The sequence below is a fragment of the Aspergillus fumigatus genome, chromosome 6, assembly GCF_000002655.1.
Source record: "Aspergillus fumigatus Af293 chromosome 6, whole genome shotgun sequence".
In the NCBI taxonomy this organism is placed as follows: domain Eukaryota; kingdom Fungi; phylum Ascomycota; class Eurotiomycetes; order Eurotiales; family Aspergillaceae; genus Aspergillus; species Aspergillus fumigatus.
This window is the reverse complement of record NC_007199.1, coordinates 2,906,976-2,934,505: the sequence shown is the minus strand read 5'-3', so window position 1 is coordinate 2,934,505 and position 27,530 is coordinate 2,906,976. Positions and strand designations below refer to the sequence as shown.

Below are 27,530 nucleotides of genomic sequence, written 5' to 3'. Positions count from 1 at the left end.
AAGGATGTTGCATAAAGGGCTGGCTATGCTTCTCTGAAGTCCACTGCAACCTGTGGGCTAACATCAGTATACAGCTAAGGCCCATTTGAACTCATTGCACAGCGCCCACTGGGAATGTTTGACTAAGGTGGCGGATCACAAAAAACATACAGCGCCTTTTAATGGAACATTTAGTTCCAACAGCAGTTTGGTTTTAGCTAGGATGTCGTCCCGAATGGGTAATTCGGTCGCTAGTTAGAACAACTATTCTTCAGACTACTTCTCCTTCGAGCAATCCAATTGCAAGCCTCAGTTGCCCAAAGGATTAAGACAACAAACAGAATGACAACAATCCCAAGAATAAGAGCTACTTTCCAAAAGATCTTGACATCCCCAACCTTTTTAGAGCCTGATTTGTCTTGTCCTAAGTTCATGATTGAGGACGTCAATGTGACAGGGGAAACTAGCCATGCCCACAGGGCCAAGATTAAAAGGAGCTTATTCCTATTATCAGACCGTTCTTTCTCGAAGTCATCGCTGATGGAGCGTAGGAACTCCTGGTCCCTTTTGAGTCGTCTTTCCAAAAGACTGATAGCCCCCCGAAGGTACTTTAAGTCGTCAATCAGACACGTAAATTGCCCGTCGTCGTCCAGAGCTTCGCAGTTAGTCAGCGTCTCATCAACGAGGTAGCGGTAAGACCCGGTCTCAATTTGAACACCGTGCAAGCCGATCAGATCTGCTTGCGCCTTTGCAGCGAAACTATCAAGTGGGTTGGGAGTTAGAGCATTCAACAAAGACAATCTTTGTCTTCTCCTGATGACCTGTTTATAGTAGAAGGTCTCCATCCACGAGAGTTGTAAGTGCCTACTTTCCAACTCAGTCACCCAAAAGCAACCCATCAAGCCTAGTAGGTTATTGAATAACACATTTGGTGATTTGGCCACTCTCTCCAAACCTCCTTTTTTCTTAAGATCCATCTTGAGGGAGTAACAATATATATCGCTTATTGAATGGTTGTACTTCGGCTCTCTTTGCGATCGCCCTTCCCATTTTTCAGTAAGGCGCAAAATGCTTATGTCGATCTTGTCTTCAGGCCGTGGTCGGTGCAGAAAATTTCGGAAGATGTATGAATACCCTTGCGCAGACACAGGCACTCGGCTGCTCTGACGTTGTATCGCAGTCACTCCTGCCAGTATACCAGATAAGATCATCAGCCTCACGCAAGCTCTGTCTAACTTACCTATCCATGGTTCATAAACCTGCTGGTGCTCATCTTCTGCGCGCTGGCGGGCCTTCCAATTTCGCCGTATTGTGAGATTGCCGCGCAAGCGGACAGACTGGCTACAACCAGGAGGCCCAGGCCGAGCCTTTTGAGCAATAGGATATGTCTCGAACAGTGGGCTCATTTCTTTCCGGGCTCGTTTAGAATCGGTATAGAGCTTTCGTTCTCTATGTGCAATGAATCGGAATGAGGCATGCTCTAGTTCCCGACAAGCACTTGGAAGGGGCCAAAGCTGCTCCAGCAAGCTGTCATCTCTGTATGGGATTCTTGGTTCCCCGGCGCCAACATACAGCTTTCCGGAGCCAAACCAAGAAGGCCCCACCAAGAAGTCAGCCCAGAACTGGGGGTCAATCTTGAATTTCCCTCCGATCTCTGCGATCATATTCGGGGTAGGGTCTTCTAGAATAATCAGCTTATCGCATTCGTCGTTTGTCCAGCTCAAAAGGGTTTCCAGTTTGAGAAACTTTTCCATCTGGTAACCCCACTCTGGTTGCTTTCTCTTGAATTTAAGGAGAGTCATTGGGAATGACTTTCTTTGAAGATAGACGTCATCATGCAAGTAAGCATCGAGATATGATAATCCCGGCCATTGCCCTGCTAACTGGGAAACATATGTTCGGTAGGCATTCGCCTGCCCACTGAAATTTGTACGATAAGCGGGGAAGAGGCTCCTTTCTGGTTCCTGTTGCGGAAAGCTTTGCCCATCCTGTATTTCAAGATGACTGTCGTGCTCACTAAGACGCATAATTATTGATTAATAGAGGGTTTAAAGATGGTTGGTTATGGTTGCAGTAATGCACATTATTCTTTTTGGTAGTAAGGACTGTACGCGGGTTATATACCCCAGTTTAACCTACCCGAACTGTTTCATAGTTTATGGGGGCTTTACTTATACAAACTCTAAACATACCTGAAGTGAGCCAGATTAATTTTAGAGCTGCAAATAGCACAAATGAGGTCATATGGACCTTGTCATGAGATGTTATGAAAGTGACACTAATACACAGAACCCTTTAAGCTTAAGTGGTATAAGATATAACTAAAGTGGGCTAGAACATTCTTTAGCCAAGAACGGCATAATAAGGTCATATGGACCTTGTCATGAGATAGTATGAAAGTCAACTGATGCATAGAAATCTTTTAACTTAAACAGTATAAGACACAACTAAAGTAAGACAGATAATTTTTAAAGCGGCAAACGGTGCAAATGAGATCATATAGGCCTTGTCATAAGATGTCATGAATATGCCACTGATACACAGAACTCTTTAAGTTTTAATAGTACAAGACATAACTAAAGAGGGCTAGAACATTCTTTAGCCAAAAACAGCATAATATGGTCATATGGACCTTGTCATGAGATGTTATGAAAGCACAACTGATGTATTAATCTCTTTAAGCTTAAATAGTACAAGACATGACTGAAGAGGGCTATAACTTTCTTGAGTTGGGGCGACCCAACTCAGATATTATACATCCATATCAGGGGTGGTCGAGGATTCAAACATATATGATCCAAGTTATACCAAAAAAAAAGCGTTAGTAATCCAACACGATGACACGAAAATGGAAGGGAAAGTCCCAGTACGTCGATGTGGAACCAAGCGAGGGAATCGAGATAAGGAAATTGCTTGGTCATATTATAAGCAACCCATACTCTCCAACTGACTACTGCATTTCGACCGATGAGCATCCATATCTTCTGAGCCTGCAGGACGCAGTGACAGAGATTTTGCAAGATGAAATAACAACGGAATGGACTACCCGGAGGCAGGCTATCACGATACTCAAACGGTCAATTACCGAGGAAGAATTTCAGAAGAGTCTCCGTGACAGCTTGATCAGATGCCTCCGAAGCGATAATACTGCTTTTCGCAGTATAATTACTATCAGACGGTTTGAAAATATCATAACTCTTGTGCTCCAGAGATACTTTCAGATTTTACTGGAGCGCCTACTGAGCGAAATCATCGCAATGAGAGAAAGAGCTCCTGAACAATTTGGACGTAGCTTATCACTTGGCGAACTCCCTGATGACGAAGCTCGGGGCAAAGCTATATTCGCATTCAAAAGTGTGTTGCAGAGCATCCATACGAAACTGATGAAACTTGAAGGCACAATTAGCAGAAGATTGCTTCATTATGCGATGCAGACCTTCCCACATAATCATCCAAATACGTCGGATTTTGACGAGGTCGTTCCAATGCCGAATTGTGCGATGAGAGCCGTTCTAGAAGAGTTACCACCTTCGAGTCTTGATACGGCTGTATTCGCAGATCCAGTGACCGCTCGACTTGAAAATGTTATAACAGATTTTCGGACCATGCTTCCCGAATACATTTCCGGTAAAATTATGGAGAATCGACCAACAGACGAAAACAGGCGCATTGACCCAGCAATTCAGCAGCTCGATCATGATTTGCAACAATGCTTGGAAGGTGCAATCAATGCCCGGAATTTGCAAGACGACAGTATATTCATCCATGATGTGCAAAATCTCATGAATGATGTCCAGTTGCACGAGATGCAACAGTGCGCACATGCCGGCAGAAGATCAAGATTGTGCGAAGCTGTAGAGGATCTGAGAAGGCAGATTAAGACACAGATCACAGATACAGTCCATAGACGTCTCACCAGTGCTCCTGCACGAGACCCTGGAAAGATCAATAGGCTCATGGACAAACTCACTGTGCCAAAGCTGGTAAAGCTGATTGAAGAAAGACAGAAGGGGGTCTGCATAGCAACGCAACTGCTGAAGGCCGAAAGCTGTCTGACTTCAGATCAAGCCGAGTTTCTGGAAAGGAATAATACTCAGAATAAAGCTGTCATTATTCGAAGAGTGGGACAATATCCTGATATTTTCCGAGCTTTGAAAAGTCGAGAGGAGTATGGGAATAAGCTAAAATCTCTTCTAAATGACCGAGGCGCAGCCTACTTAGTCACTTCAACATACTCCTACCTTGAGGTTGAGCAGGGAAACTGTCCGTTCCATGAGTTCTCCGGTTTGAATATTTGTGGGATGGCAGCTGCAGAAGATGTCCCATTTATCGGCACAGGTTATCCAGACGGCCTTCTACAGTGTGGATTCGCGAAATGTGTCGCACGTGATGAAGTACTCTTTGGTATGGTGATACATAAAATCACTCTGGGACCCATCAAAGGCGCATTATGTCGCGCATGGCGTTTTGTAACCCATGGTGTCTCATGTGAACCACACCTTGATAAGGCACAAATTTCGCATGAGCCTCATAGTATACGCTTTATTGCTCGAGCATTTTAGTGAATATCTACTCAGTTTAGTCCTTTTTCCCACAGAGTCTATGTCAACATGTGTCGGTGGCGAGAGTGATAGTGACGGTGATCATGGATACATGTTCTAGTAGAGCCTTGGACTGGGTTATAAGTTTGATAGGAAACTTGGAGCTTGCAATGACTGTGGGAGTCATTTCGACTATTGCATCTGCACATGGCTGTAGTGTATCTGAAGGTGATAAGATTCTGACTAGATTATTTAGTAATACTAATATTCCCAATATCCTTAGCATACCCCACTAGCAGCACATATACCATCAGAATTAATCATACTCCAGCACTGTGAGTTACATTAAGAGTTCATTTTAGGTATGTCTACTTACAATCCTTCTGGTAATGGCCCTAGGAATAGAGCTTTTGCATAGCTTTGTTATGGAGACAAGCAGAAACGCAGCGTCACGCGATGTTTTATCTAGGAAGAAGGTCTTCTATTGAATATAATACTACTAGACTAAAGAGGTGTCCGGACATTAGTCTTATCAGTCTCTAGTCTTATATTGTTTTCAACACCTTCCTACCTGGTAGTCTCGTGATAAGCATCAATGGAAGTAAACAATGCCGTGATCTCCACATTGCTGGTGAATAAAATAAAAGAGAGATTATAATAGATAATACATAAAAGCAACACAACTGCTGAGGAAGCTAGTTTAACTATATACATAGATTCTGGAAGGTGGTGATACCTCAGGAGCTAGTCAGCCACATGTGTACTGCCACAAAATGCTCCTTGTTCATTCGCCGGTGGCCTCCATTTACATAAGATGATGGGCACATTGTGGATTTATCCTGTGGACTTAACTGTGGAAGCATCAAGCATCTGCTCTGCTTTGGTTTGCGTGTTCGAGTGTGTAATGGACTGAAAGTCCTATAGAGCATTGTGAGAGACCGCGCAAGGTACAAAGCAACATCCGAAGCATTACCGAATCCGAAATCATCGTTGACAAAGCAAACCCAAGAACTTTCAGACTTAAAGGTAGAGGGCATGCTGCCTCCAACAGCTTGCATCTTGACCTTCAGACAAAGCGGAACCAAGAACAAACTGCTTAGATACGTTGAGCTGAATGGTTCTATGATGCTCGCCTTGTGACCAACTGTCTGGCCAGGAGCTTGGCAGCAAACATGCCATCCAGAGCGGGATATTGCCATAAGAGAGCCTGAAGAGAGGACATGTCAGCAAGACAGGGATTGACTGGGGTCACTGAGTTTGCAGTATTGAGGTACAGGCGGTTCAGGTGAACTTCCGGGTAAATAGAGTGAAGGGAGTTAAGTACAGTGGAAAGGAGGTAAGGGCACTATAACAAATCAGAAAAACAGGTGAAAAAAACACATACAACAGCTGGGATTCGCTGGTGGTCACCCACCCAACTACTAACCAGCCGGCGTGTGGCTTAAGTATGGCTGAGCGGACGGGAAGCCCTGTTTTCCACACCCTATGGTCGTATGTGCTAGATGTAGTCAAAGAGAGAGTATTAAGGTATGCAAGACTGCACATTTTCCTCCCTATTTAGCTCTCATGTACCTAACTACAGGCGCATATAGCAAGGGGCCATAAGGGCAATGTTGCCAATGGATGGGGCCACGGAGCCCAATCCACTCATACCCATACTTATTATGGGTCCTGGTAGCATGATTGATAGGATTGTAGAGAGCAAAGTCAAAGATCAGCTCTACTAAAGGTCTGAGAATGTTGCGGTCAGGTCCTGACATGTTATTCCAAAGGCTGTTTAAAGCAGATCTCGGAGGTCAACAGATTGTGTTGCCGCTTCGATTACCGAGTTCTTGAATGGCTTGTGATCCGCAGTAAGTAGCCGTTCGCCCATGATATATTATAGCATGACCAAAGCTGCACTTCTCTCTAAGATTTTTCTGTCTACTGTCGTCGCTGTTACAAAGCAGTAAAACAGTCTCTCCAAGCAGATACTGCTCGGTACTGTGCTAGTGGATGCTATTTCTGCAGCCAGTGAAGTCATGAGTATACTTCTACCCAAATCTCAGAGCTACAGTCACTCACCTGTCAAATAAATTCTAGAAATCTACAATGAAGATTGCAGACTGGTCGTGGGTTTGGTTTGGGTCAACCCACACTAGTTCCAACCCAACCCGCATGGGTTTTGGGTCCAACCCATAGCATTGAAAACCCGCCCCAAAACCCATGCGAGTTGGATGGGTTGGGTCAGCCAGTCTACTCTTTACTATCCTTGCTTCGTCTTTTCTATTTCCTACTGTAGTTCTTAGCAGTGTCATATTAGTAATTGATCTCCAATCTTATTAGACTATCACCAATTTACTATAATTACCATCTATATACTCTACAAGAGTAATGAGATTCTTATGGACAATAAGCCTAGTTTAGCCTAATCTACAAAGCTAGTATAGTCACATAGGGTCTTCAGATGTATATCCTTCTACCATCTATGGCCATACTGACTGGTTACTATATATAATATTCACCTCTAAGCATTCAGAGCAAAGTACGCTGTGGGCAATTGCTGCAACGGCCACTGCGACATAAAACCTTCCCAGCTGACAGGCTTTACCTCGGGGTACTTGGCATTGTCCGTCTCGGGGCCAACCAGGGTCTGACCGTTGACCCAGTAGTAGTAGAAAAACCTGTCAAATCCGTCAGTATCGGACACCTATCAGTCCAGTGGAAAAAAGGGCCCAGGGAAGTACATACAACGACATGTAGCTGTAGATGTCGGAGGGATTCTGCTCGCGTTTCTCGTGCATGAGTTTGTACGGATCATCTAAGGATCCCAATCGCTGGAGATCGGCCTTGACACCGTACGCCTTCTCGTACGACTGGGCGATCTCGCAGATTCTGGCACGGCCGCCAAGGACTGGAGAAAGCAAATGTCAGTAGTCAAAATTGCAAAACACCTCAAGGGTGAAAGACAGGACAGTCCATACAGCGGACGATGCCAGTGGCCGTGGTATCCCGTGCCACCGCCACGGTGAATTCAGCAGCATTATCGTACGTGGTTCCCTCCATGACCTCGTCTCCCTCCCCCCAGTAGCGGAAGGTGTTGGTCTGAGGATCAAGGATGTTGAAGAAGGGGCTCAGCACAGGCTCCATAAAGCCTCCGACCAGAATATGCACGCCCTTGACCTTCTGCTTCGTCGCTAGGTACTCCCTGACGTGAATCATCGGATCCTTCGGGAAAAGCTGACCCAGCTGCAGCTTGGTGTAGTCCAGCGCCCAGTCGCTGGCAATCTACCGGGGGACGCCGAGCTCCTCACAGGCATCGATCAGGACCTTCTGGCCATCGATCATGAGCTTGTCATCGCCCAGGTAGCAGCATATCAGCACGTCACAGCCCTGTGCAAAGGCGCGGACAGCCTCGACGTCAAAGGCCTCTTCCTTGAACAGAGTCACCTTGTGCGACGAGGAGATGCGCTCGGGGACTTTGCTGGGATCGCGGCAGAAGCCTCGGATACTGACGTCCGAGTGCTTCTGCAAGTGAGTAACAACGCGGCGGGCAAACTTTCCGGTGATACCGGCGACACCAACAGTGATGGCCATTTTTGGAGGCGAGAGTCGTAATGAGTTAGAAAACAGGACAGAAGGAACTTGAAAACGGGAATCAAAAGATGCGGATATGTATCTCCTACATGTCTGGATAGCAGGATGCTCCTTTGTTTTTTTATATGTTGACCTATGCGACCAGAAGTTGGTTGGCCGATGCACCTTCAGCGCCGCCTAACATTCTGACCCTAGGAGTGTAGAGCGAGTAATGCTCGGCGTTAGTTTCAACCCCGAGCACCAACTGAACTGTGAACCATCACTACAGATGACTAAAGCCCAAACGGCTTCCGTGTTTCCTATTGGTGATTCGGAAACGCCAGACATACTCTGTACTGAGATTGCACATAGAGGGATTTGCATCCCGCTGTCTGGATTACTATTCTAGGTTATGGTACAATGGCAAGTTTGCGATCATTTGATGAGCTTTCCTGACTATTTTTTATTTGTCTGTGGGATGTATGATGACAGTGGGTTGGTCAAAGCCGCTTTGTATGCCGTATATGGGATACTCCTGGGTGTCTAGTTCCATACAAGTATCATGCTCTTTTCTTTGACCCAAGTAAAGCAACAGAAGCAGTCCAGTACAATGTCCAAAAACTATGTCACTTCCCATCTGAGGGGCGGCTCCTGCATCACGGTAAAGGCCCCGTAAGCCAATCGAGGGCAGAAAAGGAGAATTCAGTAACTTCGGAGGGGTTAGCATCAGTATCTAGGATATGCCCCTCTGATACTGCTGCGCTAGGATCCTCTAACCTCACACCCATGTCGGTTCCCACAAGAACATTGGGGGGAGGAATAATACTTTGCGAGACAGCGGGCTGCAACGTGCCCTGGACCCTGTCTATTGCTGCATTGTCAGACGGTGCAGCCACGCTGCGTCCCCCAGAAGCTTCAGCTCCAGCCAGCTTCGTCCTCCGCGCGAGAGCCGCGCGCTCCATCAGTCGTGACAGGGGTTTCTGAAGCATCGTATTGGTCTGCCGATCCTCGCGCAGCCACTGATGGTAAATCTCCGTCACCACCTCCCAGGCGTGCTCTGTCTCGGGCGTGACGGACGCACGCATAGCTCGGAAAGAATGTATGCCACAACGTGTCGTTGCTTGTAACTTTTGCAGAGCCACGCCCACTGAGAGGTGCTCTCGTTGTTTTGTATTAAAGTCGCAAACTTGACGATCTCAACCGCCATGTGGAAGATCTCGTCGTTTGTAGCTGCGGGGTCTCGGCCCGCCGTTGAGGCGTTGAGGCGATGCACCAACCATCCCTTGGACAGCGTGAGACGGGCAATCACGACCGTCACCCACTGTATTGGGATGTCCAAATCGAAGTTATGCAGATATAGCACCTCGAGACGGTTTGCCAGCGTCGATAGGAGCTTCTCCTTCTCAGACGTGGACGGTTGCCGTGCGTCCTCGTCTAGAGACTTACCGGCCCAGTACAAATTAGACATCATCTCGCAATGGATGATACACAAAGTAATATCGGTATACCCCCGTCGCAGAGGTGGCAGTGTGGTTAGCCCCGGCGTGAGTTCGTCCCCGTCGATGTTCGATGGAAGCTTCGTGTCGAACATCCCTGGCCAGATCTGTGTATCCGTCCCCTGGTCCTCCGAGCAGAGCATGTCGAGAATGCAGATGTGCCACCACAGTCGGCGGCGCATTTCGATCTCAAAGGGGGTCAGTCCCTGCCGCTGACCATCCCGATGCATCCCTTGGCGCTGCGCGACGCGGACCACAATCGCCGCCTCGGCCCATACGAGCCGCGAATCGCAGCACCGGCGAAGACACAACAGAAACAAGACTGCAGCTTGTAGGACCCGCATGTTCTGGGTACTGATCAGGTTGGCCCCAGCCAGAGCCCGCTCCACGGCGACTCTGTACTTGTGGATGTAGGCATCGTGACCACCGCCGAGGATGGACAGACACTGCTGCGGCGTCATGCTCACCACGGCGGCAAAGCATATGGCCAGAATGAGAGCTTCCTGTTCAGGTTGTAATATGGAGTCCTTGTTTGCATAGCCCTCACGTAACATAGCCTCGATCGAGGGTGTGTGCAGGATGGCGATCATGGGCGCCACATTTTCCCGGTAGACATGCCACAGTGCTTGAACCTGTAGTCGTTGTAGGTACTGGCTACCGCTTGTGTCGGAACCCGCAGATTGATGCGTTCCCAGAATTCCTACTGAGAGTTTAGATATGGGCCCAATATTGGTACTGGTGGCATCTGTCACACTCTCCTCGTCGGAAGATCTGTCACAGATCTCTTGTAATTCTCGAATCTACCCTTTATCAGCTACACAGAATCTGTATGGAAACAACACACATACCTTATCCCCGAGAATGACCGTGGCCTCGTCGCCCACATACCGACTTTGTCCATCCCGGACTACCAGTCTGCCTCTCGGAGCCTCCGCCTCCTCCCAATTACTCAAGCGATTGGTACCGGTACCTAAGTAAGGACTCACGGCTGACTGATTGGCAGTCTCAAACAAGAGACCCGCGGGCGTCGACCGCAGCCGTTCAACCTCATGTTCTAGCTCCTGAAGGTGGACCAGAATCTTGGAGATCGGGGGCCGTTTCAGCTTCCGCGGGGCTCGCTTGTTCCCCGAGTGGATGCATTCGGCCCCGGCTTTGAGGCATCGGCTACAAGGTTGTTTTCGATCACATCCGACCTTCCTCTGGTTGCATCGGATGCAGCTGCGTCTGGATAGGCTGCTTTCCCCTTGAGAGGCGGGGGACATGGGAGGTTGCGAGATTTGCTGGGGGTAGTCTCCTGTCTTGAGCTGACTCTGATTGACAGTCAGATTAGTCAATGGGGATGCGAAGAACCCTATCCCGATGTTGACGTCAAGCGGCAGATATTTCGCAGTCAAAATTCAAAATTCAAGTGTAATGGTAGAGGGCGCCTGTGGTTGGAAGTTTGAAGTCTGGGGGTGCTGATCAATCTTGCTCCCATGCATAAATATAACATAATCCACGGCGGAGCGGCGAAATTGAATACAGCTGAAGTGCGTATTTTCTCCGCAACCACGAAGCCACCAAAGTAGTATTCAAGCCAATTATCTTCAACGAGCCATTTTCTTTACTATATATATATATATAATACAATGCCTTTACAAGCAGGTATCTGGAGTCAACAAATTAATAGAAATATATATAGCGCGCTCAGCCATGCTACAGTGGATATTAGACAATTAGTATACTAGATAAAGGTGCCCTAATAAATAGCTCTCTATTCCGCATTTTTCTATATTCACCACTCGGCCATGGATTACAATAGTCAAACTTTGAATATGTGAATCATTTCTCAAATACATTGCCTTGGATCGCAGAGGAGACATGTGTAAGTGTTTTCCCCTTGGATCATACTGCTCTTCACGATAATTCACCCAGTTATCTACATGTAGAGGCTAGAGCCCGAATGTTATAAAGTCTTCCAGACCGAAAGCAAACCGAAGAATATGGTCCAATGTATTCGTCTTACTCAATATATAATACATTGTTTAGAACAGAGAACAGACAATTCAAGGTCCATTCATATAACGTAAAACATTAGCGCTTCCTGAACTCACTCTCCTCGTCCAACCACGCCCCAAAGTCTTTCAGGTTGGGGTTAATCCTTTTCAGCTCAGGGATGTCCGCCTTGTATCCTGCATCATGGAACCACTTGAACATATATCCCATATCCTTCATGGACGCCATGAAGAACGAACAAAGCGGCCGAAAAGTGGACGGAATCGGCTGCCCGGTCTTCTGCTCGAAAATCTCCACCATCTGGTCATAGGTCAACTCATCGCCCGCCAGTGAGAGACCTCTGCCCGCGTATGTGTCCGGGCGGAGGAATCCTTCCGCGCCAAAGTACCCAATGTCGCTGGTGGCCACCATCTGCAACGGTTTCCCCTTAAGCGCCATCTTGAAACAAGTCGCAAAGACCTTGCCGAAGAATCCGGGGACAAGGTTGTCGAAGAACGCGGTTGGACGCAGTATAAACCACCTCATCTCGGTGTTCCTGGCCTTTTCCATCAGGTGCTGCTCGATGTTGTGCTTGTGGATGAAGTGCGGGATGCGTGTTGGGTTCGTGGTCGATGACTCCCCGCCCCGGTCGACGGAGGTGTACACAAAGAACTTGACGTTCCGTTTCAAGGCCTCGTCGACCATGGCTTTACCCTGTGACTCCTCCAGGGCGCCGTTTCCAATCGCTACCTGCTGAGTCTGGTCAACGTGAGATGCTGAAGACCCAATGCAAACAACACACCTGAACACTAAAGACACCCCATATCGGGTTCGTGGCAACCTGACGCGCATTTCGAAAGATTCCCGCGGGGTTATTCAAATCACCTTCAACGAGTTTGATGTTGGACGACAACTGCGTGAGTCTCTGGGCCGACTGGGACTGAGAATTGCGGGTGACGGCGAGGATCTCAAAAGGGGCGTTTCTGGCGACCAGGTTTCTGATGACTGAGCCCCCTTGCTTCCCTGTGGCGCCTGTTATCAGTAGAGCTGTCATGGTACAAAAAGTCTTATGATATACTGATTACAGTGAGGATCCTAGAAAATAGTGACGGACAGGAATGTCTCCAATGTGGTCTCGACAAATGATATATGTTACACAACTACCATCCAGAGTGGCGACAAGGCCTGATGGGAAAGAACCAAAAAAAAAAAAAAAAACCCAAAAAAGATTAGTATTATAAATTTAAGATGAAAGAAAAGGCAGAGAAGAGGAGCTTTGCATAATGCTACTCCTGTTATGCTTACCCATCACTCTATCCTCGGGTTTGATCTCAAGCCCGAATCCGAATATTTAAACATGATCAACTTTAACGAGCCCCACAATCTTACAAATTATGTTGATCGTTTCGGTCGGTTCGGGGAACAGTAACACCGATAGACAGATCACCATTATCGATATTCCTAATAGAGGTAGTCATTATTCTCATGATCGGTTTGATCTCTGTCGCCATTTTGTCTTCCTGCTCACCAAACGATATAGGAGGCGCCGTACGGAGGGTCACGCCGCAACTGTCCCAGATGGGAAAAGAGCCTTTCTGATGTCTCTGCGAATATAGAATAGATAGCGGGATATAATATATGTCTTCTTTTAAAGAGGACCAGACGTGCTTGCCTTTGTGAATCTACCCATATCATCACCTCGAACTCACACCATGCATCAGCTCAAAAACGGTGTCATTCCACCTGGTTCCTGGATCCTAGTTACCGGAGTTAATGGCTATTTAGCCTCCCACGTAGCTGACCAACTGCTGCAATTGGGATATAACGTCCGTGGGAGTGTCCGGAATCTTGAAAGGAGTCGTTGGATCCAAAATCTATTCAATTGGAAATATGGCGCCAACAGATCGGAAATGGTTCTCATCGAGGATGCGACCCAGAAGGGGGCTCTTGAAGAGGCCATCAAAAGTGAATAGCATCCCAAGAGACAGTTGCAACCCTCGGGAGATGTAAGCAGACCAAACATCATTGGAGTCATCAAGCGTTTCAGCTGTGATGCATGTGGCAACTGTCTTGGGCAGCCCAGACTGTCCAGATAAGTTCATCTCTTCCGTTGTGATTTTGAACTGCAATCTTCTGGCAACCGCTGCAGCGGAGACAGAGGTCAAGAATTTCGTCTACACATCATCGTCTGAAGCTGCCACTTTTACCTCGCTTGACCAACCGGGGGAATCATGGGTGACTTCCGAGTCCTGGAATGAGCTCGCCATTATCCGAGCCCAAGGAGCGTTAGGTGCCTACTGCGTCGATGTACAAGATGTTGCAGCCCTCCATATCGCAGATTTGCTGCCACCCAATGTAGGAAATGAACACACCTTTGCCTTTGGGGCCCCTTCCGCTGGGCCGATATTGTCACAGAGTTCTCCAAACTATTTCCCAGATCGAGCATTTCCCGCTAACATGGCGGGTAAGGGAGAAGGGGAGAAAATCCTCGATATCAAGGGTGCAGAACGGTCGCAAAGCTTGCTGAAATGGATGGGCAGGCCAGGCTGGAATTCCCCAAAGGAGACATTGAAAGCTAATGTCGCTGATCTGGTATGACATGTACTTTTATCAACGTCGACCTGTTGCCTTTATTGATGACGGTGATTTTGAAGGATTACTTCGAGGCTATCTCTGCTGTACTCACTTTGAATTTGGCTCACCTGTCAGTAATCAGGATCAGGCCATGTCGATGAAAAGCAATCTGTAAGTGCCCCCACCTTAAGCTCAGCCAGGGTCGCGACAACGGCGGTACAACAGGCCTTTTGAACATGTTGAAGCTAGTATTCGCAATATTTTTGAAAACTCCAACCCCATAACTAGCTGAGGGGAGCTGTGGGGTATGAACCGAACCGTATGATCATCATTTCAACATCCATATCTCACTTAATGATTCTGATTGGTCGCACCAAGAGATTTTGACAAATGGTCGGAAAGTCTCAAAAAGCGGTTGCATCCTTTCTGACTTCTCTGGCACACATCCTTGCCATCTAGGCTTCTACTCGTTGACCCTCTGTATTTTGTTCTTGGGGTTGAAACTTTACGCATCCAGCCTAGCTACGCACTGGAGGTACCTCTACAATGTGGTTGATCATTGGCTTAACGAAGAGAGATGCCGAAATGCTCTTGGGGTATACACGGGCAAAGATGGTGTAGAAGGAAAAGATCCTGGTTCTTTCGCTCGACTGGTTTCTGCCTTCATTGAAATAGTCATCTCATACACTGACGAGGAGTTGGACAGCAAAGCCTCTCTTACTACTGAAGAGATATGAGTACACATGCAGCTTGTCAAACAGCTCATCAGTCACAACTCCGAAATTCCGCTTGAATGAAGCAGTTCGTCAGCTGACAAAAGCTCGAATTCACCATGTATGGAATAGATTCAATACAATACTGGATGACAGAGCTTTGTGCAGCCAATACAAACCCAGAGGACGGAAGCGTACGACTTCGAGTCCTTTGTGGGTGCAGTGCGAGCCACCAAAAACGTTGGCATCAAGATCCTATCCTAGGGGAATCCAATTGCCGACTTGAGTCTAGCGCATATATATCTAATCCAATTCAAGGAAATTATGAAAATCTTTCACATAAACAGTAAAGTCTCATTTAGAAGCGACTCGGGATAGATGTGAACTGAGGAGGCCATACTGCAATGGTTGATGTCTTCTTCCTGCTACTCGGACTATGATGATGGGTGGAAACATCATTATTGCAGGATAATCAGGAAGCGCCCCACTCAGGGGCCGACTGCCAGGGTGCATATCTCAAGAGTCTGAATTATGCCAATCTATCAAGCTTTAGACTGAGACCGGTTGATCAAAGTGAAACAAGCTTAACTACCAGGGAGGAAATCGGGTGTTTCAGCACTCGCCCACCAATCTAACCCTAACAGGCTCCACCCTTGATCATTTCACCGTTCCAAGTACTTTAGTGCTCTACAGCCCACAGTTTACTTGTTCAACCAGCTGTGCCGGTCACACTTTCGCTTTCTTACATTCCTTACTGCAGTTCTCCCACCATGAGGTCATTCATTTCTCTTCTTGCTTTCCCCGCTTCCTCACTGGCTGGATCCGTGCTATGGAGCGGCATTTTCGATTCTTCCGCTACCGTCGAGGACTTTGACAAATGTATTCATCTGCCATTGTCTCTGATTCTGAACTCTCACTGATAATATAGGGTCCTGGTCCAACCAAGTTGGATCATGGCAATGGTACATCCATGGCAGTGGCAAAACAAGCGAGTATCTGGGCCTGTCCCCCGACTTCAAAAACCCAGCCGACACGAGCGACGCCCAGGGGGTTCGAATCACCATTGTATGTCATTTACTCGTGCGCTGGTGAAAGAGTGACTAACAGTAATAAGGACGGAACCTCCTTCTGGAATGGACAGAACATGGAGCGATCTGAACTCATCCCCCAGACAACTGCCAATCTTGGCTCGGGCCATCTATACTACCACTTCTCCCTGTCCACCAAGACAACAAATGCCCCTGACGCCTCCTTCGAGCATCAGATCGCGTTCTTCGAAAGCCACTTCACTGAGCTCAAGTATGGCGCGTCCGGCTCATCCGACAACACCCTGCGCTGGTATGCAAACGGCCAAACACATTGGTCCATCCAACTGGAGCCAGGCAACTGGTACAACTTCGCCTACGATATCGACTTTGCGTCCCAAAAGGTGGGCCTCTGGGCGTCTAACGGCTCCGATCCCTTGACCGAGGTGGTCTCGCCCGTCAGCGCATCCACCTCTACCAACTCGGCGGACTGGCACGTTGGCCAGCTGCGCCTGCCCAACGGGGGAGCCTCCAACGACGCACCGGAAGACTGGTTCTGGTCTGGCATTTATGTTGAGCAGGCACCTATCACGAAGGAGATTGGTTCTCCCGCTTCTTCTTCTTCTTCTTCTTCTTCTGGTTCTTCCAGCTCGACCCCGTCCACTGTTTCGAGTGCTTCCAACCCTCCTGCTTCCACTTCCTCCAGCCCCCAAGCAACCCCTCAACCGTCTTCTACCCCTTCTACAGAGCCAACTGCAACCCCAGCCTCTCAGGCTGTGACAACGCCTGCCGCCTCTGCGCCCGCCACTAATGTAGCAACCCCCGCTGAATCCTCGCCCCAGCTGCCCGCTCCCACCACTGCTGCACAGCTTCTCGCTGATCTTCGGGCTGCTTTGAGCGCTCTCCTTTCTCGTTCCAACAGCGTGCACGCCCGTGATTTTGCGCGCCGTGGGTAACTTGGTTCGAGATGACAATATTAACTTGATAAGGTCATTGCGAGGCAATCAGTTCAGGAACCCGATTTGTATTCCTCAAGCCTAGAGGTAGTTGGTGTACGATATGAGTTGTCCAAGAGCTAGACTGTCTGTCTGGGTTATTCGGCCTACAAACTTCCAGAAAGCATGGAATACGCTATCTTGAGCTTGTGAACATTCATGCTGAATGCCAGCGCAGCCAGTAAAACTAGATCCAAGCCTCATTGATTAGTCAATTGTAGCAAGAGGGGAATGCGCTGCTCCTTCAGCATTAGAAGCGTAGGTGTATAGAAGCATCCATAATTATAAGGGTCTATCCTGGCTAAGTAGCTCTTTTGTCTGCTCTTAATAAAAAGGAACCCCCATGTGATATATATTCCGTCTCCCGCCTCCTCTCCCTGGGAACACATATAAGAAAGATAGAGAAAGTCGTTAAACTCCCTGGATAGAATCCTGAACATTATTTATTAATTGACAAAGGACGCTTCTACAGCTGTTACATGATTCAAACTGACGTTGCTTTTTTTTTGTCTGCCAAGCATAGAGCTTATAATGCTGCATACCTCATAACTTATAGAGTAAAGCAAGAAAGAGGCCTAATGAGCATTCACCTTGGCTTGATGCCACTAATAGACGTACTGCCTTGCCACCACAGAGCATGGTGCCTTCTGTATGATATCAAAATAATTACATTAGTTGTTTCTGGTTCAAGTCAAGAATATACTTAGGAACATAAGCTCTGAAATTAGGTCCCTGGATCTAGTTTTGTTGACTGCATCGTGGTCTGGCCTCGCCAAGGCCCTCGTTATTGGCTTGGGAAGCTTAAATATTATGTGTATATCTGGCTCTAACAAACCTCATAGTTATGGGCATGAGAACTATGCGATGCAAAGGGATCACATCACCTTATCAAGTGTGAAAAAATATGGCAACCCTGGAGAATCCAGAGGTTGCATGCTCAGTATTAACTCAGTTCTGCATTCTGCGCAGTCTCATCTGTCATCTACAGTCGTTCCCAAGGAATGTATGCTTTCCTTGTCAGGCTACTTGTTAGACCAGCAGGACGTAGAGACTGCCAGCATGCAAGTCTGATTAAACAAGCCATTCTCAACAAGATAAGCCCAGGAAATTAAGGTAGGGAAGTATCCTTCGCCATCCTCACTGTGCTTCACAGGCACAGTGCTCAGCCACTTAAGTAGAGAGCGCCTTGTGAGCACTATCAAAGGCAGCATTAACCTCAGCAACCTTGGACTCAGCGCTGCGGTACCTCTCAGCAGGGACCTTTCCCTGCATCGTGGTCTCGAATTTCTCCTTCTCACTTTTGAGATCATCCATCATAGCCCTGGCCACGAAGGCCACTCCCGCAACTTTGAATGCCGGTGCCTGAATCTGGGTCAGCACTGCTGGCCATTACATAGGGCGGTGGGGCGACTCACCTTCTCTTCTGCTGCATTGAGGGCTCCCACAATCTCCGGATGCAATTGCTGATAAGCAGCTAGAACATCCTCCTGGTCATCTTCACCAAAAGCATCGGACTGCTCGATGGTTCTTCGTGTGTCGGTGGCAGAGGTCTTTACCTCCTGGAGTTTGCTGGCGACGGGGATGACGCCTAGAAGGCCGCCGTTCCATCCCTCGATGCTTCTGCGGGCCTCAGAGACGGTATTTTGGAGGGCATTCATGCTTTCAATAGCCTGCTTGGCACTGACCGCGCCCAGGGAGGACGTCGCGAGGGCGACGAGTAGGGCTACTGGGGCCACGCGGGAGAAGAGCATTGTGTCTTAGGAGTGAATGAAATTGGGTTCAAATCAAAAGTGTTGTATGATTAGGGATGTCTTCAGTTCTGTTTCATGGCTTTATAATTGGGGCAGCAGACTGCCCATTCCTACATGTCAAACGGCCCCAAAGCAGGGAGAGAAATACCGTAGAGCATATCCGGAATGTGACGTCGCGCCATGCCAGCGAATACTCCTTAGGTAGATAGTATGAAAGACAGTTGGAAAGCAGGGTACCATCGAATATCCTGCAGTTGAGGCTAAATCCCCATGTATATAGTGTAACTCTGATACTTGTTTATGAGGCTACACCCTGAGTATCCCGTCCTGTATAAAGTAAACTCGACCCACCTGCCACATTCAAGCATCCATAGCCGTTGATCCATGCAAGGGGCAGATTTGACGTTCTCCCAAGGATTAAGCAGACCTCTTGACGCAGGCACGAGATATTCCACGATGCTTGATCACTACATTAGATCTGATAAAATATACACCATTAACAACAGCGAATGTCGACAGCTCAAGGAAGGAGTCGTCATTGCTCTACGGGCCCAGTGTCAATCTCCAGGAAAACCATTCAAGAAGCATCTTACAGCTACTCTGTAATTATACGGTCTTCTTTCTCTAGCTACACCCATCTCCTGCACGCTTCCATCAAGCTGCACCTCCATCTCAGGTTTCATCCCCGGCAAGCTCGACACCACCTTACAGGCATTCGACGAACGCATCTGCAAGAAAGGCTGTATTGTAACAATACCCAGTTTGAACAATGGATCAACAGCAAAATCGTCGGCCAGATCGTCATGACCGGCATGAATGAAATGGGTCTGTCTGACTTTGCCAGTATTGCGGACAGTATCTCCGCAGATATAACCAAGAATTTGAGGAGAAGTGTGCTGCGGACGGAGGGGAGACCAATCTATGCCAGGATCAGAAGGCAATGCAGGCTATCGGGACTTGCCTGAAAGAGAACATGATGCCTATGGCGCTGGGTGAGATGGAACAGCTCTCGATGTTTATCACAACGGATATGTGCGACAAGATGAATGCTTATCTCAAGGGCCGGAGCTTTGGGAAACTGTCATTCCTCAAGTGCTAGATGACTATGCGTCTACCTGTGGCAAGAATTGATTTCCCATTAGCCCAGTATGAAGGTATTGGGTAGGTATTTACTCATCATGATCAATATGTAACTATAACGAGTGGTTGCGTACATGATCAGTGTACAGGGTGAATACATTAATTGCTTGGAAACGCGTGTGGTTTATCAGTGATTGTTCTTATGTTTTATTTATTTCTACATGTAATGATTAGAGCACCTTATTATAGACCTGCGAGCCTATACTCATAACTCATATATCTTTATTCAAACATTGAATAGGCGACATTCGACCCTCAAGCAATGAGATCTCAGCACACATCCAGGCAAATGTGACAAATACTGCCTTCGCAACCATAATTTAAACTTAAAGATACCGTTGTAGATTTGGGCATGTCTGTAATTTGGACCCAATTCACCTATACAATTGCGAATGTCGATCTGTGGACATCGCAGACATTGCCAGTCTGCATACACAGCATCGTGGAATGCATACACATTTTAACACCACCACTCCCTACCTTTGATTCCTCCATAGAGGCAGGTATGTTTTGATCAGGTCATCCATAGAAGGCACTTCAAGAATCTCCGGGAACTGGAGTGGCTAATGTCCTTGCCCAGCTCAATATCCTTCAGGCAAAGGTTCAATTCATCTGTCTCCGTAACCCCACGCCATGTCTTTGGCATTCGCAACCTCCAGCTCGCCTGACTGGTGTTTTTTCACGGAGCATCTTAAGAGTGACTTTACTGAGTCCAGCAACTGTTCCCGCCTTTGAGATTTTCTCCAACGATACCTCGAGTCCCGTGTACCGTCTTAACCAAGCCCCTGATTGTCATGGTCATCAGAGAGTTGACCGCAACATTTGCGAGCTCGCGCAGCTCCAAACTTCCAGAGTACGACATGTGAGACGGGATCCCCTTCCCAAGTTCATATGTGAGCTTTTTCTCTGTGTTCAGCTTGCATAGGATGAATAGGTCACGCTTAACGTCTTTGAGGAGTCGCCTCAATTCATCTCGTTCGCCGGTCGTTTGGTCCCGCCAGCCTAGGAAAATAGATGACCGTCGTGAACACACACGGCCCCGCTGCGGCGTCCTCCAAGGAAGGGTCACTTGTGATTTTGATGCAACTACCCCAAGGGCATTACCTTCCCTGGGGATTTTGCGATAAAGAGAGACCGCTTTGCATCCCACACACTGCCACCTCCTCTGATGGCAAATACGTCGCTTTTCCAGCTGATGCTTCTAATTCTGAATCTACACACTTCTTCTGCTGAACGAGAAACAGCAGTAGTCGTTCATGACAGTGCTATGATTGGTGGCAGATCTTCCACATAAGTGGTATGATCCAATTGCCGGCCTTGATCGTTGATCATCTCTCCATTCGCTATCCGGCCATGCTTTGCAATCGAGTCTTGACTCCGCCGTCGCAGTCCTAGATTAATTTCTTGCACATTCTCTGCCCAAGCGGCAATGAGGCAGCAAGTCACTTTTGCTGTTTGATCAGGCGAGAGTGTTCTCGTTTCTTCATACGCTCGCCGGACACCTTTGATTACTATACCGAGTTTCTGTAATACATCTTTGGTATCCTTTTTGGAATCACTTGCTATCCATGTCCGATAGCTTCTTTTCAGGTATGAAGAAACTTGTCCATGCAGTGACTCCAAATCGTTCGCGGACCCACCAGGAAAGCAAGTAGCACTGAGGTGCTCTAGCAGAGTCATGTATCGCCCAAAGACAGCTGCAGCGTCTCTAGTATCGTAACACTTGGTCACGAAATTGATATCGGTATCCAGTGATTTTGCTCTCTCGTGGACATGGTTGCCAAATAGGTTTAACGACTCATGTTGGCGATGTGATTCATTGATGAGCATCTCAAGCTCATTGAGCAAACTGTCACTTTCGCAACGAGTAGTGATGTCTAAGACGGTTGGTAGCTCAGAGACTGTGAATTGGACCGCTTGCTTTATTTCTCTCGTCGTCTGTGGTACCAGGCCGCCAAATGGAATTCCAGCAACAGCGTCCCACCAAGTCCCTGTTGTTTGATTATCAATTGTTTTTACCAAGCCCCAATCCTTGTGACGGTTTGTTGATTGTGTCTCAAGCAAATGGGGCCAGAGCATCGTTGTCTCAGAGGTGGGAAGTCGTGATAGGTATTCTAGAGCGTCTGGCAGGCAATCGTCATCCTTGAGATCCTTGAAATATCCTCCTTCCTCGAACTTGCTGAGATCTTGTATGTAGACAGACTTGATCCATTTTGAATCATTTTCACTATTTCCTCGTGCAAATGGGATAGCGCCGCATGCTAGATACTTAGCAAAGAGAGTCGAATAGCCACTGCCAGCTGAAGGATCATGCCTCGGCCGCCTCGATGTCCGCACGAACCTTAACTGCCAGTGCATATCATGGCTCAATGTTGCTGATGCTGATATTCCAAAAGCCCCTTCGCCGTGCAGTGAATATGGGTTGTGGCTTTCGCAGACGCATAGATTCATCCCCAGAATCAAAGCCAATGCTGACAGCTCTTCACGCGAAACCTGGAGACATGGCTTATATGATGAGACAAAAGGATAAGAGAATAATTTCTCAAATTCAGATTCATAAGACCATTCAGAAATAGGTGAGGCACGGTCTGTAAGCTCCAAGTTTTCGACTTCAAAAACTTTGTGCAGATACTTGGATTTGGGAACATATTTTGAGCGATATCCCTCAAAGATTCGGACACAATTGATCAGCTGAGGCTCCTGGGTGTTCCCCCCATCGTAGAGATCCTGTCTGTCCCAGTCGGTATCACAGTGGATTATGTGGAGCTCAGGATCATTTCTAAGTCTCATTCTAAGCACTACCAAGAAGCAGTGTCACAAACCACAGAAGGTGCTGCAGAAGGCATAGGAGGAGAACACACAGCAGGTGAATGCACAGCAGGTGAACATACAGCAGGAGAAGGCACAACAGCAGAAGGCACAGCAGGTGAACGCACTGAAAAAGGCACTGAAAAAGGCACTGAAAACAGCACGGAAAAAAGCACTGAAAAAGAAACACTCAAGGCCCGCTCGCCAAAATAGGAATTGGCGAGTGGATGGGAAGGCATTTATTTCTGAAAAGAGTGAGTTAAGTGGATTATCTTTTTTGTGTGATTAGATGATTGTAGTGTTATTATAGTCATTTCTTAATGCTGTTGTTGTTTCCTCATCCATAATGAAACTTATCTCCCTGAGTGTCAGCCAAGGTTACAAGCATCATATGTCCAGAATTATTTAGAAGGCAGATACAAAGGTTTATAACACATAAGCACGCAAGTAGCCAATAATATGAAGCATTCCTGGCAAATGTGCGTCTCAGTTTTTCTAAGATAACCGAGTATCTTGTATCATGCACCAACAGTGAGGCGCCCCGGGGGTGCCGCCAATCAAGCCCAACACAATGCCTTGAGACGACCCGATTGGGGCTGTAATGTCCTCGACATACTGCCGCTGTCTTTATGCACAGTCCTCAGACGTTGGAGGTGCCTACAAGACGGCTCCCCCTCCCCCAAACAACCGGCATCACTCTTGACGACGTGGCCTTCAGTAATGTTCAGCGCCACGTGTTTGACACAAACGGCAAGGAGTATGTCGAGGAAGCCCCTCGTCTGTGGACACATAAACTTGAATAAGGCTGCTTGTAGAATTTGTTAACGAGTTAGATTGTCACACGCGGTTGGGTGGCGCGACTGGCACTGAACTGACACCATCTAAATGTCGTTCTTCAACGGCTGGAATCGATAGTGGATGTTCTGCAGGCAGTCTGATGATGCATATCACTTCGACAGGAAGCGCATACTTGGAGAATGTTGGGTTGCAGACCATACGGCAGGTGAGTTTACTGGCCGCGAGTGATAAGCATACTGACAGTGGTTAGCGATCCCAACTGGGCCGACGACGGTAACGACATGGTACAGCAGAGGAAAAGGGCCTAAGAGTTAGCTGAATACCAACTGACACCCTACATGTTCAAACTCCATCTACATTGCCCGAGGCTTCCTCATTGAAAAAAAAAAAAACCACAGCCGCAACCTGGCTGTACGGCACAGCATCAGAGCACTCTGTGTACTACCAGTACAACAGCAACAATGCCAAATGTCTCTTTGTGGCATGATTCAAATAGAGTCGCCATATTATCAACCCACCCCCAGCATAACAGTTCTTACTGGCGATAGCCAGATTCATCGCCATACCAAACGTAATCAACTCCTTCCTCACGGGCTGATCATCGTACAACTGTTGCAAATCGCCCACATAGTCCAACAGCACCACACTCGGATAGCTCCAAGGCGTGAAGGCATTCTGCACCTTCTAAAACAGCGCATCATACGGTATCCGAGTCGCAAACGACTCAATGCTGATACTATGGTCCTCCAGCCCCGTCCCAGGAGCGTTCTCCAACCCTTCCAGCGTCAGGATCCACTGCATCACCATGAACTTATCCGGCTTCTTTCCATTATCCTGGATTATGATGCGCTGCGACGCAAGATACAACAGCTGATCGCTCGCCATGTCGCTCATGGAATTCTGCCTCTCCAGCCTGGCAAGTACAGGAGGGATCGCCAGGGAACACCCCCACGGCATCGGCAAAGGGAGCCGGCGGCGTAGGAGTGGGACAGTCTACTAATCCTTGCCTGACAATGCTTGGGTAGAGATGTAGGGTGAATCTAGGTACATGATATGGCTGCAGTCGTCGTGCCCTGCCAGCAGCCACATATACGGAGTACTGAAGTAAATGGGGGGTCTGAATCCTTAGTTGTTCAACTGCCTCAAGACGCTCTTTTCAAAGCGGATAAATTCCGCCGCACTGGATTAACTGCCCTCCCCGGATGATATCTGTCTCCATATGCCATCAACTTCGGCATGTCCATCGGCAGGCAACGCGGGGAAGAAACGAGCTCGTCGCCCTATTTGCACGCGTCTAATTGGTCCCCGGATGTTCCGAAGTCGCGCCAAGAAACACAAGCAGATCCCATGCTCCCGTTCGGTACTCGACTGTTGATATCTCCGAGTTGTAGACTGGTAAAGTTTTTCATAAAGCTCTTGTTCTGCATTGGAGAAAGTGACGAGGTCTATATTGCTCACTGATCGACAAAAAAAATCACAATGAACCGGGATATCCAGACGAAGAAACGCAAATGGGAGAGTGATGCGCGTGTTGACTCCGCTGCCACAGGCTTCTTTGAGGCATTGGGTATATGAACTCTGCTGCTGTTGATTTGCAGGGCTGATATAATGCAGTTGAGGCCGGAGTCAAGTATTGTTTTGTGAATCTGTCAGTCGCAGTCCTCTTTGGTCCGTTGTACTGAGTTCTGACGGTGATCAGGGGGAGTGACCATCCGGCTATGATCGAGGCGATGATCAAAGCGAAACAGGGTATGTGTTCCAGCCGTTGAGTGAGACTTACAAGTAAATAATGAAGCGTGTAGAAAAGTCGACCAGATTCCCTACGATCATCACCTGTCCTTCGGAACTGGTCGCTTTATCTGCGGCCTTGGGTTATGCTCAAGTAACCGGATCACCAGTACGTTTGAATCTAATGCTCCAACTGAATGAATCTCACTAACTTGAAAAGCAATGCGTCATTGTACATGTCGACTGCGGAACCCTAGCAATGGGCCAATCCATCCACAATGCCTCCGTCACCCGAGTGCCCGTCCTGTGTTTTGCGGGATTGAGTCCGTTCACCGACGGCGGGGAGATGCTCGGTTCCAGAACAGAGTGAGCTATCTGTCATTTCATTTTGCCTACAATGCAGTCTAACAGCCACAGGTTCATCCACTGGTTGCAAGATGTGCCCGACCAAGCATCTATCGTGCGGCAGTACTGCCGTTATTCAGGCGAGATCCGTACCGGCCGCAACATCAAGCAGATGGTGTATCGCGCTATGCAGTTTGCCATGTCTGATCCGAAAGGTCCTTCATATCTTACTGCCGCACGCGAAGTTCTGGAGGAGGTAAGTGTCAGCTCGCATGTCGAGGAAAACCACTGACGGAAAGTAGCAAGTGGAAATTCCCGACCTTGGAAACGAGCTCATGGGCCCCGTCACCCCGTGTGCTTTGCCTGAACCCGAGGTCGAGCGCATTGCCGCTGCTCTGCTAGGCGCCAAACGGCCGTTGATCATCACAGGCTACATGGGTCGGAATCCACGGACGCCGCCGCTCCTGGCAGAATTATGCGACAAGCTCCCGATTAGCGTTATTGAAACGGTCGGGTCGGACGTGAGCCTCCGCAGTGATCACGAGGCATATCTTGGTGTGACGGTCAGCACGCATCCGGCTGTTTGTGAGGCAGATGTCATCCTGGTGATGGACTGTGATGTTCCTTGGGTTCCGACGGCGGGCAAGCCTGCAGATGGTATGCTCTTCTACAACTTTTTTCCCCCCAGACAATGGCTCACATAGCACAGGAACAAAGATATTCCACCTCGACGTGGACCCATTGAAGCAGCAGATGCCAGGTGAGCTCGGATTCTCCGCGGAATGCCCTTGATGCTAAACGGAGGTAGTCTTTTTCATGCAGGCCACCCGGCGATATAAGGTCAGCTGCGAGCTAGCCCTGCAACAGCTCAACACCTACCTCGACAAGCAATCTCTTGATCGAGTCAAATACGCCGAAGCATTCGACGCACGCGCAGCACGCTACAGACGATGGCGACAGAGCCTGCGTGACCTCGAAGTACCTTCTCCAGAAGGTATTGTGACGGTGCCATACCTGTCGTCCAGACTCCGACAGCACCTACCGGACGACACTGTGATTGTGATTGAAGCCGTAACCAACGCTATTCCCATCATCCATCACTTAAATCTTACCAAGGTATGTGTACCACTTACCTCGCCATTGACCTAGCTGACACCTGACACACCAGCCCGGCTCGCTCTACGGCAGCGGCGCAGGCGGCCTCGGCTGGGGCGGCGGTGCTGCACTGGGCGTCAAAATGGCCAAACGAGATTCTTTCATCTGCGCAATGTAAGCTCCCGCTCATTGAGGTGTAGGCTGAGCTGACACATGTAGCGTCGGCGACGGCACCTACCTCTTCTCGCAGATGGAATCCGTGTATTGGATCGCCCGGCGATACGACGTTCCTTTCCTCCTGGTTGTGCTGAATAATAGCGGCTGGAACGCACCCAAGGTGTCGACATTGCTTGTCCACAGTGACGGTCTGGCGTCCAAGTCGAACAGAGGGGGTAGGCTCTCCTTTTCAGCCGAGTAGCTCTCCACATACTAATGGATGTAGATATGAACCTGTCGTTCGAGCCGTCGCCGGATTACCCTGGTATTGCGGCGGCGGCTGGCAACGCGTGGGGGGCGACGGTCACCAAGACGGACCAAGTTGATTCGACGCTCAAGAAGGCCGTGGAGACTGTCCAAGGGGGTCGGTGTGCGGTTGTTGAAGTTCGGTGAGTTTTCTCCCTGTGTTCCGAGGCAAAGCTAATGCTAGGCAGGGTTCCGTCGATGTGGGTAGAGAAGTGACAAGCAACTACACACTGTCCTTTGCTGGGATCGAAGAGTGAGCTACATATCAGTTGAGCCGTTTTGCTCTTTACTCCACATCTGGCAAGCACAGTGCTCGAGTATATGCTCAGTGTAAGTATTTCCAAGTTAACTAGCGTAATATCAATTGCACAGACGATCGACGCGTGTATGAGGGCTTCCATGTATTACTATTCTTTTAGCGATTGATCGTCCTAGTCGATGCCAGTTGACGTCAGATTAAGGCCCATTGACTAGCGAGAAACATGATCATCCAGACTCCAGAGTCAGAAGAGTCCGCATAATCGTATCAAAGATTATTTCTGCTTGTATCA

The 27,530-nt window shown here is 48.2% G+C and overlaps 10 protein-coding genes and 1 non-coding gene across 11 annotated transcripts; 3 read left to right on the top strand and 8 right to left on the bottom strand.

Moving 5' to 3' along the window:
- Window positions 1-129: 129 nt before the first annotated feature.
- AFUA_6G11780 (uncharacterized protein) lies at window positions 130-2,150 on the bottom strand. The gene is made up of 2 exons (XM_077805090.1): window positions 1,747-2,150; window positions 130-1,657 (listed from the first exon to the last, which is right to left on the bottom strand). Exon 2 carries the CDS (start codon window positions 1,641-1,643, stop codon window positions 231-233), a length of 1,413 nt encoding a protein of 470 aa, XP_077661221.1. The 5' UTR covers window positions 1,644-1,657; window positions 1,747-2,150; the 3' UTR covers window positions 130-230.
- Window positions 2,151-5,897: 3,747 nt separating this feature from the next.
- AFUA_6G11775 lies at window positions 5,898-6,013 on the bottom strand. The gene has a single exon (XR_013344526.1). It is a non-coding gene; the product is annotated as a ribosomal RNA (ribosomal RNA).
- Window positions 6,014-7,026: 1,013 nt separating this feature from the next.
- Window positions 7,027-8,096, bottom strand: AFUA_6G11770 (NmrA-like family protein; the record flags this gene model as incomplete). Its single annotated transcript, XM_745966.1, has 4 exons — window positions 7,027-7,183; window positions 7,251-7,413; window positions 7,484-7,707; window positions 7,792-8,096. The coding sequence occupies 4 exons, from the start codon at window positions 8,094-8,096 to the stop codon at window positions 7,027-7,029; spliced, it is 849 nt and encodes a 282-aa protein (XP_751059.1).
- Window positions 8,097-8,731: 635 nt separating this feature from the next.
- Window positions 8,732-9,064, bottom strand: AFUA_6G11760 (uncharacterized protein; the record flags this gene model as incomplete). Its single annotated transcript, XM_745965.1, has 1 exon — window positions 8,732-9,064. The coding sequence occupies one exon, from the start codon at window positions 9,062-9,064 to the stop codon at window positions 8,732-8,734; it is 333 nt and encodes a 110-aa protein (XP_751058.1).
- On the bottom strand, window positions 9,064-11,030 carry AFUA_6G11750 (Zn(II)2Cys6 transcription factor). The gene is made up of 2 exons (XM_745964.2): window positions 10,420-11,030; window positions 9,064-10,353 (listed from the first exon to the last, which is right to left on the bottom strand). Exons 1-2 carry the CDS (start codon window positions 10,831-10,833, stop codon window positions 9,112-9,114), a joined length of 1,656 nt encoding a protein of 551 aa, XP_751057.1. The 5' UTR covers window positions 10,834-11,030; the 3' UTR covers window positions 9,064-9,111.
- Window positions 11,031-11,556: 526 nt separating this feature from the next.
- AFUA_6G11740 (uncharacterized protein) lies at window positions 11,557-15,096 on the bottom strand. Its single transcript, XM_077805088.1, has 2 exons — window positions 12,348-15,096; window positions 11,557-12,295 (listed from the first exon to the last, which is right to left on the bottom strand). Exons 1-2 carry the CDS (start codon window positions 12,597-12,599, stop codon window positions 11,645-11,647), a joined length of 903 nt encoding a protein of 300 aa, XP_077661219.1. The 5' UTR covers window positions 12,600-15,096; the 3' UTR covers window positions 11,557-11,644.
- On the top strand, window positions 12,857-14,734 carry AFUA_6G11745 (uncharacterized protein). The gene is made up of 3 exons (XM_077805089.1): window positions 12,857-13,015; window positions 13,086-14,137; window positions 14,200-14,734. Exons 2-3 carry the CDS (start codon window positions 13,598-13,600, stop codon window positions 14,278-14,280), a joined length of 621 nt encoding a protein of 206 aa, XP_077661220.1. The 5' UTR covers window positions 12,857-13,015; window positions 13,086-13,597; the 3' UTR covers window positions 14,281-14,734.
- Window positions 15,097-15,531: 435 nt separating the features above from the next.
- AFUA_6G11720 (glycoside hydrolase family 131 protein) lies at window positions 15,532-17,078 on the top strand. Its single transcript, XM_745961.3, has 3 exons — window positions 15,532-15,711; window positions 15,761-15,897; window positions 15,947-17,078. Exons 1-3 carry the CDS (start codon window positions 15,603-15,605, stop codon window positions 16,811-16,813), a joined length of 1,113 nt encoding a protein of 370 aa, XP_751054.2. The 5' UTR covers window positions 15,532-15,602; the 3' UTR covers window positions 16,814-17,078.
- A 944-nt stretch (window positions 17,079-18,022) lies between these two features.
- AFUA_6G11710 (mannoprotein) lies at window positions 18,023-18,603 on the bottom strand (the record flags this gene model as incomplete). The annotated part of the gene is made up of 2 exons (XM_745960.1): window positions 18,023-18,214; window positions 18,268-18,603. The coding sequence occupies 2 exons, from the start codon at window positions 18,601-18,603 to the stop codon at window positions 18,023-18,025; spliced, it is 528 nt and encodes a 175-aa protein (XP_751053.1).
- Window positions 18,604-20,721: 2,118 nt separating this feature from the next.
- AFUA_6G11700 (uncharacterized protein) lies at window positions 20,722-22,533 on the bottom strand (the record flags this gene model as incomplete). The annotated part of the gene is made up of 1 exon (XM_745959.3): window positions 20,722-22,533. The coding sequence occupies one exon, from the start codon at window positions 22,531-22,533 to the stop codon at window positions 20,998-21,000; it is 1,536 nt and encodes a 511-aa protein (XP_751052.2). The 3' UTR covers window positions 20,722-20,997.
- A 2,153-nt stretch (window positions 22,534-24,686) lies between these two features.
- On the top strand, window positions 24,687-27,382 carry AFUA_6G11680 (uncharacterized protein). The gene is made up of 13 exons (XM_077805087.1): window positions 24,687-24,916; window positions 24,964-24,997; window positions 25,049-25,098; window positions 25,152-25,246; window positions 25,298-25,443; window positions 25,495-25,678; window positions 25,725-26,079; window positions 26,132-26,182; window positions 26,231-26,538; window positions 26,591-26,691; window positions 26,737-26,909; window positions 26,960-27,122; window positions 27,168-27,382. Exons 1-13 carry the CDS (start codon window positions 24,829-24,831, stop codon window positions 27,193-27,195), a joined length of 1,776 nt encoding a protein of 591 aa, XP_077661218.1. The 5' UTR covers window positions 24,687-24,828; the 3' UTR covers window positions 27,196-27,382.
- Window positions 27,383-27,530: the final 148 nt, after the last annotated feature.

What these genes read in the sequence shown, in the direction of transcription:
- AFUA_6G11720 (XM_745961.3), top strand. Translation starts at nt 15,603, where the DNA reads ATGAGGTCATTCATTTCTCTTCTTGCTTTCCCCGCTTCCTCACTGGCT. An exon ending in CGTCGAGGACTTTGACAAAT is followed by an intron (nt 15,712 to 15,760) that starts GTATTCATCTGC and finishes CTGATAATATAG; the next exon opens with GGTCCTGGTCCAACCAAGTT. An exon ending in AGGGGGTTCGAATCACCATT is followed by an intron (nt 15,898 to 15,946) that starts GTATGTCATTTA and finishes AACAGTAATAAG; the next exon opens with GACGGAACCTCCTTCTGGAA.
- AFUA_6G11745 (XM_077805089.1), top strand. Translation starts at nt 13,598, where the DNA reads ATGCATGTGGCAACTGTCTTGGGCAGCCCAGACTGTCCAGATAAGTTC. An exon ending in AAGCTAATGTCGCTGATCTG is followed by an intron (nt 14,138 to 14,199) that starts GTATGACATGTA and finishes GTGATTTTGAAG; the next exon opens with GATTACTTCGAGGCTATCTC.
- AFUA_6G11750 (XM_745964.2), bottom strand. Translation starts at nt 10,833, where the DNA reads ATGTCCCCCGCCTCTCAAGGGGAAAGCAGCCTATCCAGACGCAGCTGC. An exon ending in CGGTCATTCTCGGGGATAAG is followed by an intron (nt 10,354 to 10,419) that starts GTATGTGTGTTG and finishes GAATTACAAGAG; the next exon opens with ATCTGTGACAGATCTTCCGA.
- AFUA_6G11740 (XM_077805088.1), bottom strand. Translation starts at nt 12,599, where the DNA reads ATGACAGCTCTACTGATAACAGGCGCCACAGGGAAGCAAGGGGGCTCA. An exon ending in GGGGTGTCTTTAGTGTTCAG is followed by an intron (nt 12,296 to 12,347) that starts GTGTGTTGTTTG and finishes CAGACTCAGCAG; the next exon opens with GTAGCGATTGGAAACGGCGC.
- AFUA_6G11680 (XM_077805087.1), top strand. Translation starts at nt 24,829, where the DNA reads ATGAACCGGGATATCCAGACGAAGAAACGCAAATGGGAGAGTGATGCG. An exon ending in GATGATCAAAGCGAAACAGG is followed by an intron (nt 25,099 to 25,151) that starts GTATGTGTTCCA and finishes TGAAGCGTGTAG; the next exon opens with AAAAGTCGACCAGATTCCCT. An exon ending in CACGCGAAGTTCTGGAGGAG is followed by an intron (nt 25,679 to 25,724) that starts GTAAGTGTCAGC and finishes GACGGAAAGTAG; the next exon opens with CAAGTGGAAATTCCCGACCT.
- AFUA_6G11780 (XM_077805090.1), bottom strand. Translation starts at nt 1,643, where the DNA reads ATGATCGCAGAGATCGGAGGGAAATTCAAGATTGACCCCCAGTTCTGG.